Genomic DNA, 15,691 nt, shown 5'->3' with positions numbered 1-15,691 from the left:
TTAAGGATGTTGTCTGGTTTACTGATTTCTGTAATTTGGGAACTGTACTCAGTATGGTGGGTCAATTAGGACAGAGCTCGAAAATCCTTTAAAAAGGAATAAATAGGAAGATGGCCATGACCAACTGAAATGTAATTTTCAAATGAGCATGGGCAGAACAGAGCAGACTCAATAGATGATTATTTAAGCAGCAAGTAAGAAAGGAAAGAAAGCTCATTCTCTTTATTTTGAGTTCTTCTTGACCTCTCACACATATGGACGCTGTGTATGTGTATTTAGTTCAAAAGAGAACTAACTATCTGAAGGATTAGATTAGCAGGATAAGCTTTTTCAGGTAAGTTGTCTTGGTGTGGAGTCCATGTGTATGAATACGGTTTGCCACTCAAACTGTATTTACATAGTCTTTTGTCTGGTACATAACTGTGTAACTTGCATGTTGCTGCAGGCTAAGTAATTCTTTAATATATGTGATTTATTAAATGTGTGCATATGAACTATGTGTGCACTTGTGCATGAGAGAGGGTGTGCAAACCACCCCATCCATCAGCTCCAGATCTTCAGTATCAGCCAGAAGTTGATTTTTTAAATTTCCTTGAGATATTTAAGGAGGGGTAGTTTAATCTCTGATTAAGTGAGAGAACGCGCCAATGGAATATATATATGAATGCTATTGAAGTCATGCTGGTGAAAACCAATGGTTATACAACATTCATAATGCTTGCAAGCTGTAACAGTTTTCTGGTAAACTCATCGTACTAGCCAATTGCAGCTGTCATTACAGCAGCATTGATTTTCCTTAGCACAGCATAAATAGTGTAAGCACATGAAGTTCAATTATTCCTATTAACTTGTACTTTCATTTCTTTCTGTTGTTTTAGCTTAAATTAGGTTTGGAGTTTGGGCTGTTCTCATGTTTTTTTTTTTTTAAAATACCTTGCTCTGGAACTAGTGGGGTTTTTTATTGCTTGTTTGTATGTTTGTAAGACTTTGGGCTTGTGAACGCCATATTTTATTTTATTTTTTGCTAAGAATTGCTTTGGGACTGGCAAATTTCTGTCATTGTCCCCCCGCCCCAGACTTATTTTGGGATATCTTTTAAATGCTTGTGTTAGGGTGGTAGTTCTATTTTTTTTCTTTTTAAGGCTTGCATGGAGTGTGTATTCTGCATTTTTATTTATTTGTTTAAATGCAGAGGGTAAGATCTATATTTTGCTGTTTTAAAGCTTGCAGGAGTGATGAATTTGTTGGTGGTGGTGGTGGTAGTGTCTGTAATATATGGTTGGATATGGGGTACATATGTGGCTTGTACACATATTGTACTGATCACATTGTACTGATGTAAATGTGGATGTGAAAACCTATTTTCTTGCAACAGTTCAAGACAATTGGGCATAAAACAGAAACCCCACTGTTCCAGGAAATGTGATAAGACTATTCTTCTCATTTTAGCAATGTGTTTATAACTTTAATCAAGGGTCACTTTACATTCTAAAGTTTAGTACGCTACCAGTAAATCTGCGTAAAAATGAATGTTTTACACTTATGTATGTTGTAATACAAGATGATTCCATATGTCTACAGCCTTACAGCTTGTAAATTACCTCATGAGATGCAGAAATTTATCATTCAAACTGATTGGTACTTTTCAGCCTTAAAAAATAGGAAGGATGCAGAATAGCAGTTTGTGATTAATGCTTTCAAGTTAACAATTACTAATTTATTGTACCTTCCATGCCAGGCCTTCTGAAATTCGCAAATGACAAAAATATGATTGGAAACAAGTTTCAGTCTATCTCTCTGGGGCAAGGACAGGGACCAATAGCAGCAAAAATGATTAGAGAAGGAATGGAGGAAGGGACCTGGGTTTGTTTACAAAACTGCCATCTTGCTGTCTCCTGGATGCCAATGCTAGAGAAAATATGTGAAGAGTTTAACACTGAGACTTGTCATCACACGTTCAGACTCTGGCTGACTAGTTATCCATCACCCAAGGTACTTTTTATTCCAAATCTCTTCGAATGAGAAATGTTCTTGGGAAATAATGACTTACTCTTTACCAAATATGGAGAACTGAGTTAGTAAATGATCATTTATTTCAGCTATTCTTTTAAAAAAAGAAATTTGCTTCTCTTCCTTTCAATTATGCTCTAATCTCACCTTTTGAACTATCAATATTAATACAAACAGGGCCATTTTTTCCTGTTGCATTGCTTTCATTTTTAATTTTCTTTATAAAAGTACTGTTATTTTTTACAGTCCTGTATTTACAAAGAAACCTGTGATATATTTTATTTATTTATTTATTTATTTAAAGTTTTTATATGCCGTCCCCTTGCAACATAGCCTCGGTACGCCTCACAAAAATAAATAAACAATTACAAAACAATTACAATTAAAACCCGGAAACACACATATAAAGGTCATTGGCAGAGAGGTGATCAAGTCTTTCAATTGAATCCTTTCAGTGTTGGTTTTCTGAAAGCAGATGCTCCTGATTTTGCCATGCTTCTATGCCTGTTTTAGCAATGCAAAAATAAATACATTTTTCACTCCAGTAAAATGTGAACAGAACAAAAATATATGTACATTAAACGTACACTATTATTTTTAAGTGTACTCTAGCATAAAATATAGATATGTGTTGCCATAAGTGTCTGGAATAGGATATTAACATTAACAGTACATGTGGAAATTGATAGTTCCAAAGTTTTTGACTGTCTGAAACCTCAAAACTCGACCCTGACTGTCAGAACAATAACAGCCATCTCAGCGATGCTCTCCTCATTCACCAGTGTATTTCTCCCCGGCAGATAGCACTTCAGTTGGTTCTTCTCCTTGCATATGCTGTTATTAAAATGCCACATTGCTCTCTAGTAGCACAGCTAGCAACTAGGACTTGGTTTTAGATAAGGACAATCTGAACTCTGTTATGAGACTTGACTAGGGGCAATAAGGATCCAGCCCTGCTCCAGCTACTGCCCAAGATGGTGGATAAGGTCCTTGGAGTGGTACAGTCTAACAGAGTTGTCTTAGACGGGGTGGGCAGCGTGGGGGGGGGGGTTACACCTAACGGCTAAATAGTGTGTCACATGCATGCAAACGTATGTGTTCACATGCACACATGTAGTGTATTTATATCACGGTTTGTCTTGCATGGGTCAGGTGTGCAGCTTTTGGATTTTTTTGAACTCATATCTGCTACTCCTTGCTTAAGTTACTCCTTAGTTTCTCTTGATATACCAGCCACAGTCCTCCCTAATGATAAAAATCTGGCTGTTGTGATAAATGTTTGGTAAGCAACAATCTCTTAAACACCATTTTAAGAAAAATATTAAACTGAGATATTGAGTGATATTGCATGGAACATATAATATCAGGCTGTATAATACTGTGCTTGAAAAATCAAATGGCTGTTCCTGACTTATAATGCTCTAAACAATACAGGAATAGAATACTTGAAGGAGTATCTTCTCCCATATGTTTCCCCCTCTTTCTCAAGAGTGCTCAAGGACACTGTGATTAGGGTCCTTTCTCCATCTGAAATGCAATGCTCTTTGAATTAGGAACCTCTTAGTTGTGGTGTCCTGATTGTACAATCTTTTACCAAGGAAATCCACCTAGTTAATTCCCCTTTTCCTTTCAGTGAACATGGTAGATTTATTTGTTGTTGTTCTCAGAGGTTATGAGCTGTTCAGCCTTCATTGGTTTTATCAGATGTACGTGGAACTGTTCCAGGTTTATGTGACAGAAGTTTTAATTGTTGATGTTACGTTTGTTTTGTGTGTGTGTGGGGGGGGGGTTGTGTATTGTATGTATATATATATAAGCTGCAACAAGAACCTGTTCAATAAATCTGCAATATACTGTATTTCAGAAATAAATAAGAAGCAAAATGGAGATAGACATGAATAAATGCTGACATTTACATTAGTGAAGAATTGTCAAGTATAATATGTGAATATTAATAGTCATCAAATTTGAATGTTTACTTTAATATGGGTATCTTTGAATTAAAGAACAATCTAAAAATTATTCATAAAATAAAAATCAAGAGACAAAAGGACTACCAGAATTCATTATGATATTTTACAATGTTTTGAAAATTGTTTATGCTGCACAATAGAATAGAAATTGTAAATAAGAATGGAAAGATCTGAATGCAGTACTGTTGTCATGCTTGTTTTATTAGTTTCCAGTAACCATTCTACAAAATGGTGTAAAGATGACAAATGAGCCTCCTACAGGTCTTCGTTTAAACTTGCTTCAGTCTTATCTCTCTGATCCTGTTTGTGATCCCGTGTTCTTCGCTGGGTGCCCTGGAAAGGAGCTGGTAATTTCTCTCAGAAATTGTTTTTTCCCCCATAGCTTGGCCATTTAAATTTATTAGAAAAGAAGAAAAAGATGCCAAGGGGCTATTCCACAAATATAACATGTACTTTCAGAATTTGAACATGTTCATAAAAAAGCAAGCATTTCTGTCAGCTGTGGCCCCATTTAAATCATTCAACTCTTAATCAGAGATATACAATTAGTTTATAAAACTAATTGTGAATAATATTGCTTTAGCATTAGAATAAAAACCACTGACATTTGTAAAAATTGATTTCTTTTCAGTTAGTTAAATTGAGTAGAGTAAACTTTTCATCTTTCAATAAGTTTTTTAGCTGGTCTTCTGTTAATATAATTGGATAGTTTCGCTATTGTTGCTTACTTGGATAGCTTGTTTTTCCAATCTTCAGCAGTTGGACAGTCTTCAGTTTTCCGCTTTGAAGCAATTGTTACTCTTGCCTCTGTTAACTCTAGTATAATCTTTGAAACAGTCTCTGGTATGATTCTCAGTAGCATATTCTTGGCATTCATAGCAAAATCAATATTAAGTATTTTCTGCATTTCTGCTTGTGTCCGCTTCAAAATTCTTTTGATCCCATCACATATCCACCCTATATAGTAAGAAGTCCCATCTACTGCTTTACATTTCCAAAATTTGTATTTTAATTCTTATCCATTTCCTGTTTGTCTTTCAGAGTAATAAACCACTGAACGTATGTTTTATACCAATTTTCTCTTGATTAGCAGTGAATTTTATATCCTTCATCCATAGGACTTTCCATTGACAGGACAATATATCTTCAAAATTCTGCATACAGCTTTTCAAGCATGTTTTTTCTTGTTGAGTGTCAGTACTGTATTAGAACAGTTGTTTATAGATTTGTTCTAGGAGATGGTGTTTTTGATGTTTGATTATAATTTGAAAATCCATCAGTGTTCTTATTGTACCCTTTCGTGTTTGAGTTTCTTTTTTTACTTGTGAAACCAGTTGATGGTAAAAGAGCCATTCTGTGTTTTTTTTTTCATCTTTTAATTCTTGCCAAAGGCTAATTCATCCTTGTTAATCAACCATGTTTCCATATAGAAACATAGAAACAGAGCGAGTCAGAAGGGGTCTCCCGGGCCATCTAGTCTGACCTCCGGCACCAGCCGGCTCCGCTCACGACATGCCCACCATATGGACGTCCAGCCTATCCTTGAACACCCTCACCAATGCGGCCTCAACGACCTCTCGTGGAAGCCCATTCCATACCCTCGGGGTCCTGACTGTCAGGAAGTGCTTCCTGGCATCCAAATGGAACCTTGGCTCCCTGAGCTTTGCTCCTTTGGAACATGTCCTGCCTTCCTCTGCAGGGGAGAACAGGTCTCTACCCATCTCCATATGACATCCCCTCATATACCTGTATGTCGCCAACATATCCCCTCTGAGTCTCTTCTTCTCCAGGCTGAAGAGACCCAGTTCCCTCAGTCTCGCCTCATATGGCATCCCCTGCAAACCAGCCACCAACCTTGTGGCCCTACGCTGCACTGACTTCAACCTGGCTATATTCTTTCTGTAATGAGGGGCCCAAAACTGAAGAAAATACTGCAATTGCGGGTGCACCAGAGTCATGTAGAGTGGTAGTAATACCTCTCTTGATCTAGAAGCCACACTTCTGGCTATGCAACCAAGGGTGGCGTTCGCCCTCTTGACCACCGCATCACACTGCTGACTCATGTTTAGCGTGCAGTCAACCAGTACCCTGAGGTCCCTTTCACAAGTGCTGCTCTCCAGCCACTTGTCACCTAACCTGTACTTATGACACCTATTCCTATGCCCCAAGGGCAAGACCTTGCACTTATCCACATTGAACGCCATCCTGTTGTCTCCTGCCCACTTCCATAGTCTGTCCAGATCCTTTTGGATCTGGAGTACCTGCTCCTCAGTTGTGGCCATTGCTCCAGTTTTAGTATCGTCTGCGAATTTGATCAGCAGACTGTTCACCCCTTCTTCCATGTCATTAATGAAAAGATTAAACAGGATCGGCCCCAGGACAGAGCCCTGGGGGACCCCGCTTGTTACTGGCCGCCATCCCAATGATTCCCCACTAATGGTTACCTTCTGCTTTCGGTCAGTCAACCATGCCCTAATCCACCGGACAGTGCTTTGGTGTATCCCAAAACTCCTCAGTTTCTCCACCAGGATATCATGGGGCACTTTGTCAAAGGCCTTGCTGAAATCCAGGTATACCACATCCACTGCATCCCCTCCATCTAGCCATCTCGAAACCTTGTCATAGAATTCCTCAAGGTTTGTCTGGCAGGACCTGTTTTTGCGGAAGCCGTGTTGTGTGGCTGTCAGCATCCCTTCCCTATCTAGCATCACTTGATCTCTCGCTATTACGAGCCTTTCCATTGTTTTTCCTGCAATGGACGTAAGGCTAACAGATCTGTAATTCCCCATGTCCTTTCTACTACCCTTTTTGAAAATTTGGACCACTGATGCCACCCTCCAGTCCTCTGGAACTTCACCTGTTCTCCACAAGGTCTCAAAAATGGAGGCCAGTGGGCATGAGAGAACCCTTGCCAACTCTCTAAGTACTTTCAGGTGTAACCCGTCAGGGCCTGGCGCCTTTGTAATGTCCAATGCCCTGAGGAGCCCCTCGACTTGAAGGGGGGTGACTCTAATCTGTGCCCCTAAGTCCCCAGCCTCATCTAATCTCCTATGCGGATATCCCCCGTCCTGCTTTGGGAAGAACACAGAGGCAAAACAGTCATTTAGCATCTGTGCCTGTTCCCTCATATCAGTCATTGGATCTCCTTCCTCTTTATTTAGTGGTCCCACCACTTGTCTCCCCTTCCTCTTCCTGTTTACATGCTGAAAGAAGCCCTTTTTGTTGCTCTTGATATTCTTGGCAAGTCTCAGCTCGTAATCAGCCTTAGCCTTGCGAAGAATTCTTCTGCAACGGGCCTCCTCCTCCCGGTATACCCTTTTGTCTATTTCCCCCAATACCCATTTCCTACGGAGGTTCCTCCTTCGTCTAATCCCTTTAACCACCTCCTTTCACATCCATGGCGGCACTCTCCTTCACCTCCCCACCTTACTGACTAGAGGTATCGTCAAGGCTTGTGCCTCCAAAACCTCCCTTTTGAGTGCTATCCACCCCTCCTCAACTCGCTTATCTTCCAGTAACCTATCCCAGGAGACTTTCCCCAGTCTGGCCTTCAGTTGGCCAAAGTTGGCCCTCTTGAAGTCCCAGCTTCTAGTGCTCAACCTGCTGCACATCCCCAGTCCCCTGATCTCAAAGCAAAGGATGGAGTGATCACTTGCATCCAGAGCTCCCCTAATCTGTACTTCCTCTATCAGCTCCTCCCTATTGGTCAAGACCAAGTCAAGGATGTTGCCCCCCCTCGTCGCCTCTCAGACCCTCTGTGTGAAAAACCCTCCCTCTATAGCTTCTAGGAAGCGACGTGACCTGGCTGTCACCGCCAAGTGAGTCTCCCAAGTAATATCCGGGAGATTGAAATCTCCCGTAATTACTGTGTCTCTCCCCTGAGATATCCTTAGAATCTGGTCTGTCAGGACATCATCCAGGGTCTCAAGTTGACCTGGAGGGCTATAACATACCCTCACTGTCAGGTCTCTTTCGCTGTCAAAACCCCTAAGTTTCACCCAGACTGCTTCTGCTGAATCCCCATCTGTGCTGCATTCTATCTCACTGCATCCTATTTTATTTTATTTTATTTTATTTTATTTTATTTTATTTTATTTATTTATTTAGAAAATTTCTATGCTGCCCCATTCGCTGAAGCCTCGGGGTGGCTCACAAAGATATCAATCAAAATATAATACAATAAAATATAAAACAAGTTAACAATATAAAATAAAATAAGTCACCCTGGCCGAATACGTCCCTTCCCTGACGTATAAAGCCATGCCCCCACCTCTCTTTCCCTTCCTGTCCTTTCTAAAAAGGTGATATGTTATGAGATCATTATTTTTCCTTAAATACTTTCCATAATATGCTTCTGTTGGAGACATTAAAGAAATTGAAGGACTAATTCTTCTTGCTATAGAATACCAATTTTTTATTAAACCATCCCTAACTGCATGACTATTATTTGGTGTCAAAACCTTTTTGATAGATTCCTTAGTCCAAAATTGATTGTGTATTCCTTCTTCAAGATCTGCTATTTCCAAATTCACTAGTTTTTCATTAAAGTTAAAAATCCAATCTGTAATCCAAGATAGACAAGCTGTGTAGTAATATAATGTAATATTTGGTACTGTACGGCCTCCTTTCTCTTTTTTTCATCCTGTTGAACTTTAATCTTTTTTTTTCTGTTCCAAATAAAACCATTCAATTGTCTTTGCCAGTCCAGAAGTCATTAATGTGGTAACACTTAGCAAAGCTAATCAATTCATATAACATAGTGACAAATTGTGGGATGCATACTCAGTGGATGCTGCTTCTGCTTTTTGGAAACAGCAAAAGAACATCAAAACAGTGATGTGTATCAGTGTGATACAGCTCCTGAACAATGTTCAGCCCTGAAACAACTCACTGGTCCTGGTTCAAATACCATATAACCTCCCATTGCACCAATCAAACTTTGCTAGAGAAACCAGAAGCAATTTTCAGGAGGTATGTGATTCCATTAGTATGCTGTAGGTTTGAGGTCATTCCAGAGGGAGGGTGCCGCCACCGATGAAGTCTGTTCTGCATACTGCCAGATGGGAGTCTGCAGGGTGCCGCACAGATATCAAGGGCTCTCCTGAAAATTGTGCTGGCCTCACAGGTCTATATCTAAGTACCAATTTATGGCTATTGTAAACTGCCCAGAGAGCCTTGGCTATATTGGGCATTATAGAACTTAAATAAATATAAATAGCTATGTTTCCATTTGGGTCAGCTAATTATTTTCCTTTTTCCCTAAAGAGATGGGAAAAGCTGCTCTTTGGAGTTTGCTTTTTTCATGCCCTTGTTCAAGAGAGGAAAAAATTTGGGCCTCTTGGATGGAATATTCCATATGGATTTAATGAATCCGACTTGCGTATCAGTGTAAGACAACTGCAGGTAAAGTTACATATTATTCCTTCAACAGCAAATCTAAGGCTGCAGCAAAGAAACATGAACTAATTCAGTCTCTTTTATATTTCTCTGGATTATAATTAGTTCTCCGTTTTGTTGCAATTGTATATCAGTCTACACAATTAAATACTATCCAAGCAGTCATCCTTCCCCCTTGCATTATCACTGAGATTTGGCCACAGTCTGCACATTAGTGCAATAATAAGTATTTTGCCTCCTGGCAAGTTTCTGTGCAATTCAGCTCTGATGTGCATGTTATAACAGTGCTTTGTGCAGAGCAAGAAAGGATCACATGAATAGCAATATTCTGCTATAAAGAATCCTGAAACCTCTCAAAACATTGCCAAAATCTCTGCTAGAAAAATAGAGGGGACACAAGGTTTGTGATTTAAAGAGATAAGTCTACATCTTTACAAGGGGGTTTCTCCAGGTTTTGAAGTACCCCACTGCTGCTAGCAGCTTCGAGGCACTGTTAACATTGGGGGATATCTGAGCATCAGAAATCCCACAAAGAAACCAGGTGATAGTGTTGCAGTGGAAGATGCAGCCCCTTTCTGCCAACAGTGGCCTCCCAGTCATACATTGATAGTTTGTTTCCATGCACAATGGAGGGAGGAATACTTTAATTAAAAAACATCTGGGCAGCTCCTCAAAGGCACCTCAGGAGGTCACCTCCAACTTGCCCTAAAACAGGATCAGAAAAGACATGTTTATCTCTGGCTTTGCACTCTTAAATGCATAAATCAATAAAGTCAAGTCACAGCTAGCTCCGAATGGTTCACTTCATCTGCAGGGAAGGGGGTAAGCCTTTGTGAGCTGTCCTCCCAGAGCTGCTTTGGCACTTTGGGATGTTTGGGAAAGGTTATCACCCATAGCACCTTGAAGTTCTGGTTTTTTTTACATGACTATGGGTTATGACAGCACAATAAGCCACAGTGGACTTATTGAACCCTACAAACCGACCACCCTGTGGAAGGGTGCTGGGTTCAGACAAAGTTCTAAACCACCGTGACTTGAATGCCACTATAACTTAACATGTTTTCTGAACCTGTCTCCATCTTCACACTGAAAAGAAAAAAATAGAACATGTGAAATACAAGTAGTAAATAATTATAGGAGGAAACGAGTTGTTTAATTTATTCATCTACAGTGTGTGGATTTTGTTGATCTGTTACAGCAAGAACAAGTCATAGCATAGCTTGAAGTCTTTTCAATCCTCTTTTATTTTCAATTGCAGTTGTTTATAAATGAATATGAACATGTTCCATTTGAAGCAATATCTTACCTTACGGGAGAGTGCAACTATGGAGGAAGAGTAACAGATGATTGGGACAGGCGCCTACTATTAACTATGCTTGCTGACTTTTACAACCCAGAAATAATTGAGAATCCTCGGTATCCCTTTTCTCCTAGTGGTAACTACTATGCTCCACCGAGGGGCTCCTATGATGACTACATTGACTTTATTAAGGTATCTTTTTGTCTCTCTCAGATTATATGCAATTTCGTATGGCATTTGATGAACCATCTCTGGTGCCCAACCTGCAACATGAGACCCCTTTTCACCTTTTCACTTTCTGTTATTTGGTGGGGGTTGGAGGGCACATTAACATGTCTTTGGACATACTTTCTTCTGTTCCACAAGCAAGTGCCATTATGCACAGAATCAAGTGTCTCTTTCATGAGTGAAAAGCAGTGATACATATCTTTAGAACAACAACAGAAAATAAAAAGTCAGTCACCCATTACAAAACGAGACACGAAAATACGAAGATAATGAAATCGTATCCTGAGAGCCAGTCAGCAAATCATCTGACATTCATATCTTTCACTCAGCATCTTTACAAACGTTCCTTACCATAACTAATTCTTTTGAAGCTGGAAAGGAGCTTCAAAAAAATTACAGAGGTCATTGGAGCAGAGGTTCAGCACACACCATAATCTCTGTATAAAGTTAATTGGGAAGGGGGGATTTTGGGAAAAGGTGTTAGTCAAAGTATTGCTCCCTCCATGCAGCAAGCGCCATGTGTTTTGCCCCCTTTCCCAGCAGTGGAAGCAGATGCTTGTGGCTCTGGTGGTCAGTATATGAGAATACACTGCATTGGCCAGTGCAGCCTGGAGATACACCATTTTAAAGTAAAATGTTTCCATTAGTGTGAGAATGGCAGCAGGCTGAACTAAACAGATGCTGCTTAAGAACATACAAGGAATAAGGTCACTGGAGCAGTGGGAGGAGAAACTTCTAACTGCTGCAGGGATTGGCTCCATGCACTCCAAAGTTAGTGAGTTGATGGTTTTACCTGTGAAAGTATTGTGCTTTAAAATGGTGCATTGATGCAGCCAATGCAGCACTGGCCAATGCAGCACTTTCCTTTATTGCATACCAAGGCTTTTCTGACCGCTACTGCCACTTCCTTGCTGGTGATTGGTACCTTGACTCTTTTAGCGTACTAGGTAACCACCCACTTTGCTCCTCCCTAGAAGCAGCCCTGTTTTATCCCTATGTTGCAGGTGGGAAGTTAAGTTGGGAAATGAAAGTTTGCCTCAGGCCATCTAGTCAGTGCATAGAAGAGGTGGAAATTGAACAGGGATTTTCTAGTTCATTGCTCAGCTTCTTAGCCAGTTGAAATATCTGCTAAGAAATGCTTACCAAGTCCTCCACTAATGGTACTAGCTCGAATTGAAGGAACTCTTTATTCCACTCACTAACTTAATTCATTTTGTCCTAGAATCTCCCTATTAGTCAGCAACCAGAAGTGTTTGGATTGCATGACAACGTAGATATATCAAAAGATCTCCAGCAAACAAAAATACTCTTTGAATCTCTGCTACTTACACAAGGAGGAAGTACACAAGGAGGATCCTCCGGTGGTGGTGATAGTGCATTATATGAAATTGCAGATGACATCCTTAGCAAGGTAATAAAAGCCAAATCAAATAATTAATTGTATGATGTCTGACCCACAATTATTCTGTTACTATCAAATTTAATTTATTTTATATTGCTTAGTAGTCCTCCAAACCTCCCCCTTGCTAATTCCAAGACAACTCCTTATTGAGGAGTTCCTTTTGATGAAGAAAGGGATGGAGGCATGATACCATTTATACCAATCTCCTATGCCAGTGTACAGGTTGAGCATATATTACAGGAGTCATACTGTGTGCATCTCTACTGCAACTTGTCCAGAAATCTACAAGAAGAGTGTTGGCAGCTGTTTGCTTGTTTGCTGCATCATGTCACATCTGTCCTGTAAGGTTGCCAGTTTGTTTCCAGGCAAAATTCAGAGGGTGAGGTTCTCAATTCTATAGCCCTAAATGGCTTAGGACTAGGATGGCTTAGGGACTGCCTCTTCCTGTACCCTAAGATCTGACAGAGAAGCCTTTTTTATGTTCCAGCTCTAGCACATTTGATGAGGACACAAAATTGGACCTTTTCTGTAGCCCAACCTAAAATTTGAAATTTCCTGCCCAAGAATGTTGGTTGGGATTATTTTTAGCACAATTGCATAGCAAACAGCAGGCATTTGTTCTAGTGAATGACTGGATTTTATCACATCTTTGTTTTTATCTGATGAATCTGCCTAAGCAGATTATTTTATTATGCTGTTGTTCTTAAGATATTATTGTTCTGCATGGTTTGTTTTAATTGTTATTAGCCACACTGAGTGGTATGCAAGCACCAGAAGGACAAGAGTTAATCCTAAATCCAGTTGATATCCATTTGGCTAGCAGTTAGAATGCTACTGATATCATGATCATTCACCATGAGTTTTCTGATTATTTTATTACATAATTAATTAAAACTGACTTCTTTTTGGAAACAAATTGAGAATGAGTTTGTCAAAATTTTTAGCTTCCAGGTGATTATGATATTGAAGCGGCACTCCTTAAGTATCCTGTGAAATATGAGGAAAGCATGAATACTGTGCTGGTACAAGAAATGGAGCGTTTTAACAAGTAAGTGCTTTGTTTACCTTATTTATATTTTTGGGCTTCTGTTTTTCCTTTCTTTTTCTTGGGGTACTTTCAAAGATTTTATTCAGCCTCTTAATTCTACACTAGTCTCAATCGAATTACACTTGTTTTGAAGCCATCATAACATTGCAGTATCATGTTTGAGGTTAGTTTGAGGTTGGATTATTGTAACACGCTCTACATGGAGCTGCCCTTAAAGACAGTCCGGATACTTCAATTGGTTCAAAATAGAGCGGCCAGATTGTTGACAGGGACTGGTCATTATTCTCATATAACACCGGTCCTCTATCAACTACACTGGCTGCTGATTGAAGTCTGGGCCCGATTTAAGGTGCTGGTGATGACCTATAAAGCCCTAAATGGCTTGGGTCCTGGATACCTGAAGGAACATCTTCTTCCTTATATGCCCTCCTACCCCTTAAGATCTAAGGCAGAGGCCCTGCTCCAGGGACACTCCTTGAAGGTTAGGAGGGTGAATACCCAGAGGAGGGCCTTCTCTGCGGTGGTGCCCTGACTGTGGAATATGCTCCCCAGAGAGGTTTGCCTGGCGCTGGCATTACATTCTTTTCAGCACCAGGCAAAAACATTATTTGCCCATTATTTTAATATTCAGTCATTTTAATTAGGTTTTAATATTGCATGCTCAGTATTGTACTTTGTTGTGATTTATTTATTGTTGTAAGGCATCCTGGGATGTCTCATGAAGGATGGGGTACAAATATTCTTAATAAATAGTACATATTACCATTTGCAAATCATTTAAATGTTGTCATTTTTAGTTTCTCTGCTTTTTATTGCACATTTAGTTTAATACGAACCATACGTACAACTTTGGTGAATTTAAAGAAAGCCATTAAAGGATTGGTTGTGATGGATTCTGAGTTGGAAGCCCTTTGTGCCAGTCTTCTTATTGGAAAAGTTGCAGAGAACTGGGCTAAGCGTTCATACCCAAGTTTGAAACCATTGGGGAGTTATATCCTTGATTTCCTGGCTAGGTTGAAATTTTTACAGGTAAAGCAACAAGAATTCACAGTATTTAAAATTTTTGATGAGTGAATCAAATTATGAACTCTTAAGTTTTGGAATTTATCTGGGAAATCTTGTCTGTAACTGATCTTTTTACTGGTAGATATTGCTAACATGATTTGTTAGTTTATAGCTCAGATTTTAAAATACATTCTTCTTGTTCTTTTTCAAGGATTGGTATGACTCTGGCAAGCCCTGTGTGTTTTGGCTGTCGGGTTTCTTTTTTACGCAAGCTTTTTTAACTGGAGCGATGCAGAACTATGCCCGGAAGTACACTATCCCTATTGATCTACTGGGATATGAATTTCAGGTATAACTCAATTGCAGTTTACAAATGAATTTGACCAGCAGAAGGAAGAATCAAACTAATGCATTTATCCATAGTTTTTATACCTGTACCTGCTTTGATGTGGGATCAAAATCTTGATTGATAATACAGTGGCATAGTCTGATGAGGGCTGAAAGAATGGTACAACTAGCTCTGCTTTCCCAGCAAGACTGTGGCCATAGATTTCTCATAGATATGGCAAACCACTAGTGGGTTTAGAGCAGGGGTCTGCAACCCGTGGCTTCGGAGCCACATGTGGCTCTTTCATCCCTCTGCTGCGGCTCCTTGTTGTTCAAAATAAGCGTCACAACCGCCAATGTGTGACACCCACTGGCACGCAGTTTATTGAGCTTTTCGACCCCTGGTAGGCCAACCATGGATAAATCCAAGAAAAGAAAAGTTTCAGAAGAAAACAGAGCGTTTAATGGTACGTGGGCAGATTCATTTGCTTTCACTGCTGATGAGACTGGTTTGCCAGTATGCTTAATATGTGGTGAGAAACTGGCAAACAACAAAAAGTCGATTGTTGCAAGACATTTCCAGAATAAACACACAGCCTTTGCTGAAAAATATCCGGATGGAGACAAGACAAAAAAAGCCATTTCGGAACTGATGCGGAAGGTTGATCTGAGCAAGAATCATTTCAAGAAGTGGATTAAGTCTGCAAGTTCAACTACATATGCTAGTTTTGTGGCCGCTCAGGAAATAGTCAGGCACGGGAAGCCGTTCACAGATGGAGATTATATAAAAGAATCATTCATTGATTTCATAAATGCAACACACTACAGTTTTTTTATACATAGCATAAAGGTAAAAAACCTTTATATATGCAGTCTTATCTTCATTTTAGATGTCAAAAGGGTTTTGTGACTCCCGGCGCTTTCCTGTGGGAAACAAATGGCTCTTTGAGTGTTTAAGGTTGCCGACCTCTGGTCTAGAGGGACTTTCAACAGCAGTTGGG

At 39.8% G+C, this 15,691-nt stretch overlaps 1 protein-coding gene across 1 annotated transcript in view; it reads left to right on the top strand.

The window, feature by feature from the left end:
- Positions 1 to 15,691, top strand: part of DNAH12 (dynein axonemal heavy chain 12) — a 113,017-nt gene that overhangs the window by 92,572 nt on the left and 4,754 nt on the right. The window contains exons 61-68 of the mRNA XM_044451206.1: positions 1,739 to 1,992; positions 4,190 to 4,330; positions 9,249 to 9,386; positions 10,639 to 10,872; positions 12,131 to 12,319; positions 13,255 to 13,358; positions 14,183 to 14,387; positions 14,575 to 14,712. Of these exons, the coding sequence (XP_044307141.1) occupies positions 1,739 to 1,992; positions 4,190 to 4,330; positions 9,249 to 9,386; positions 10,639 to 10,872; positions 12,131 to 12,319; positions 13,255 to 13,358; positions 14,183 to 14,387; positions 14,575 to 14,712 (1,403 nt within the window). The remainder of the gene's footprint in view (positions 1 to 1,738; positions 1,993 to 4,189; positions 4,331 to 9,248; positions 9,387 to 10,638; positions 10,873 to 12,130; positions 12,320 to 13,254; positions 13,359 to 14,182; positions 14,388 to 14,574; positions 14,713 to 15,691) is intronic.

This window comes from Varanus komodoensis, unplaced genomic scaffold, assembly GCF_004798865.1.
Source record: "Varanus komodoensis strain SLA01 unplaced genomic scaffold, ASM479886v1 scaffold6_2, whole genome shotgun sequence".
Taxonomy (NCBI): Eukaryota; Metazoa; Chordata; class Lepidosauria; order Squamata; family Varanidae; genus Varanus; species Varanus komodoensis.
This window is presented reverse-complemented; position numbering and strand designations above follow the sequence as displayed.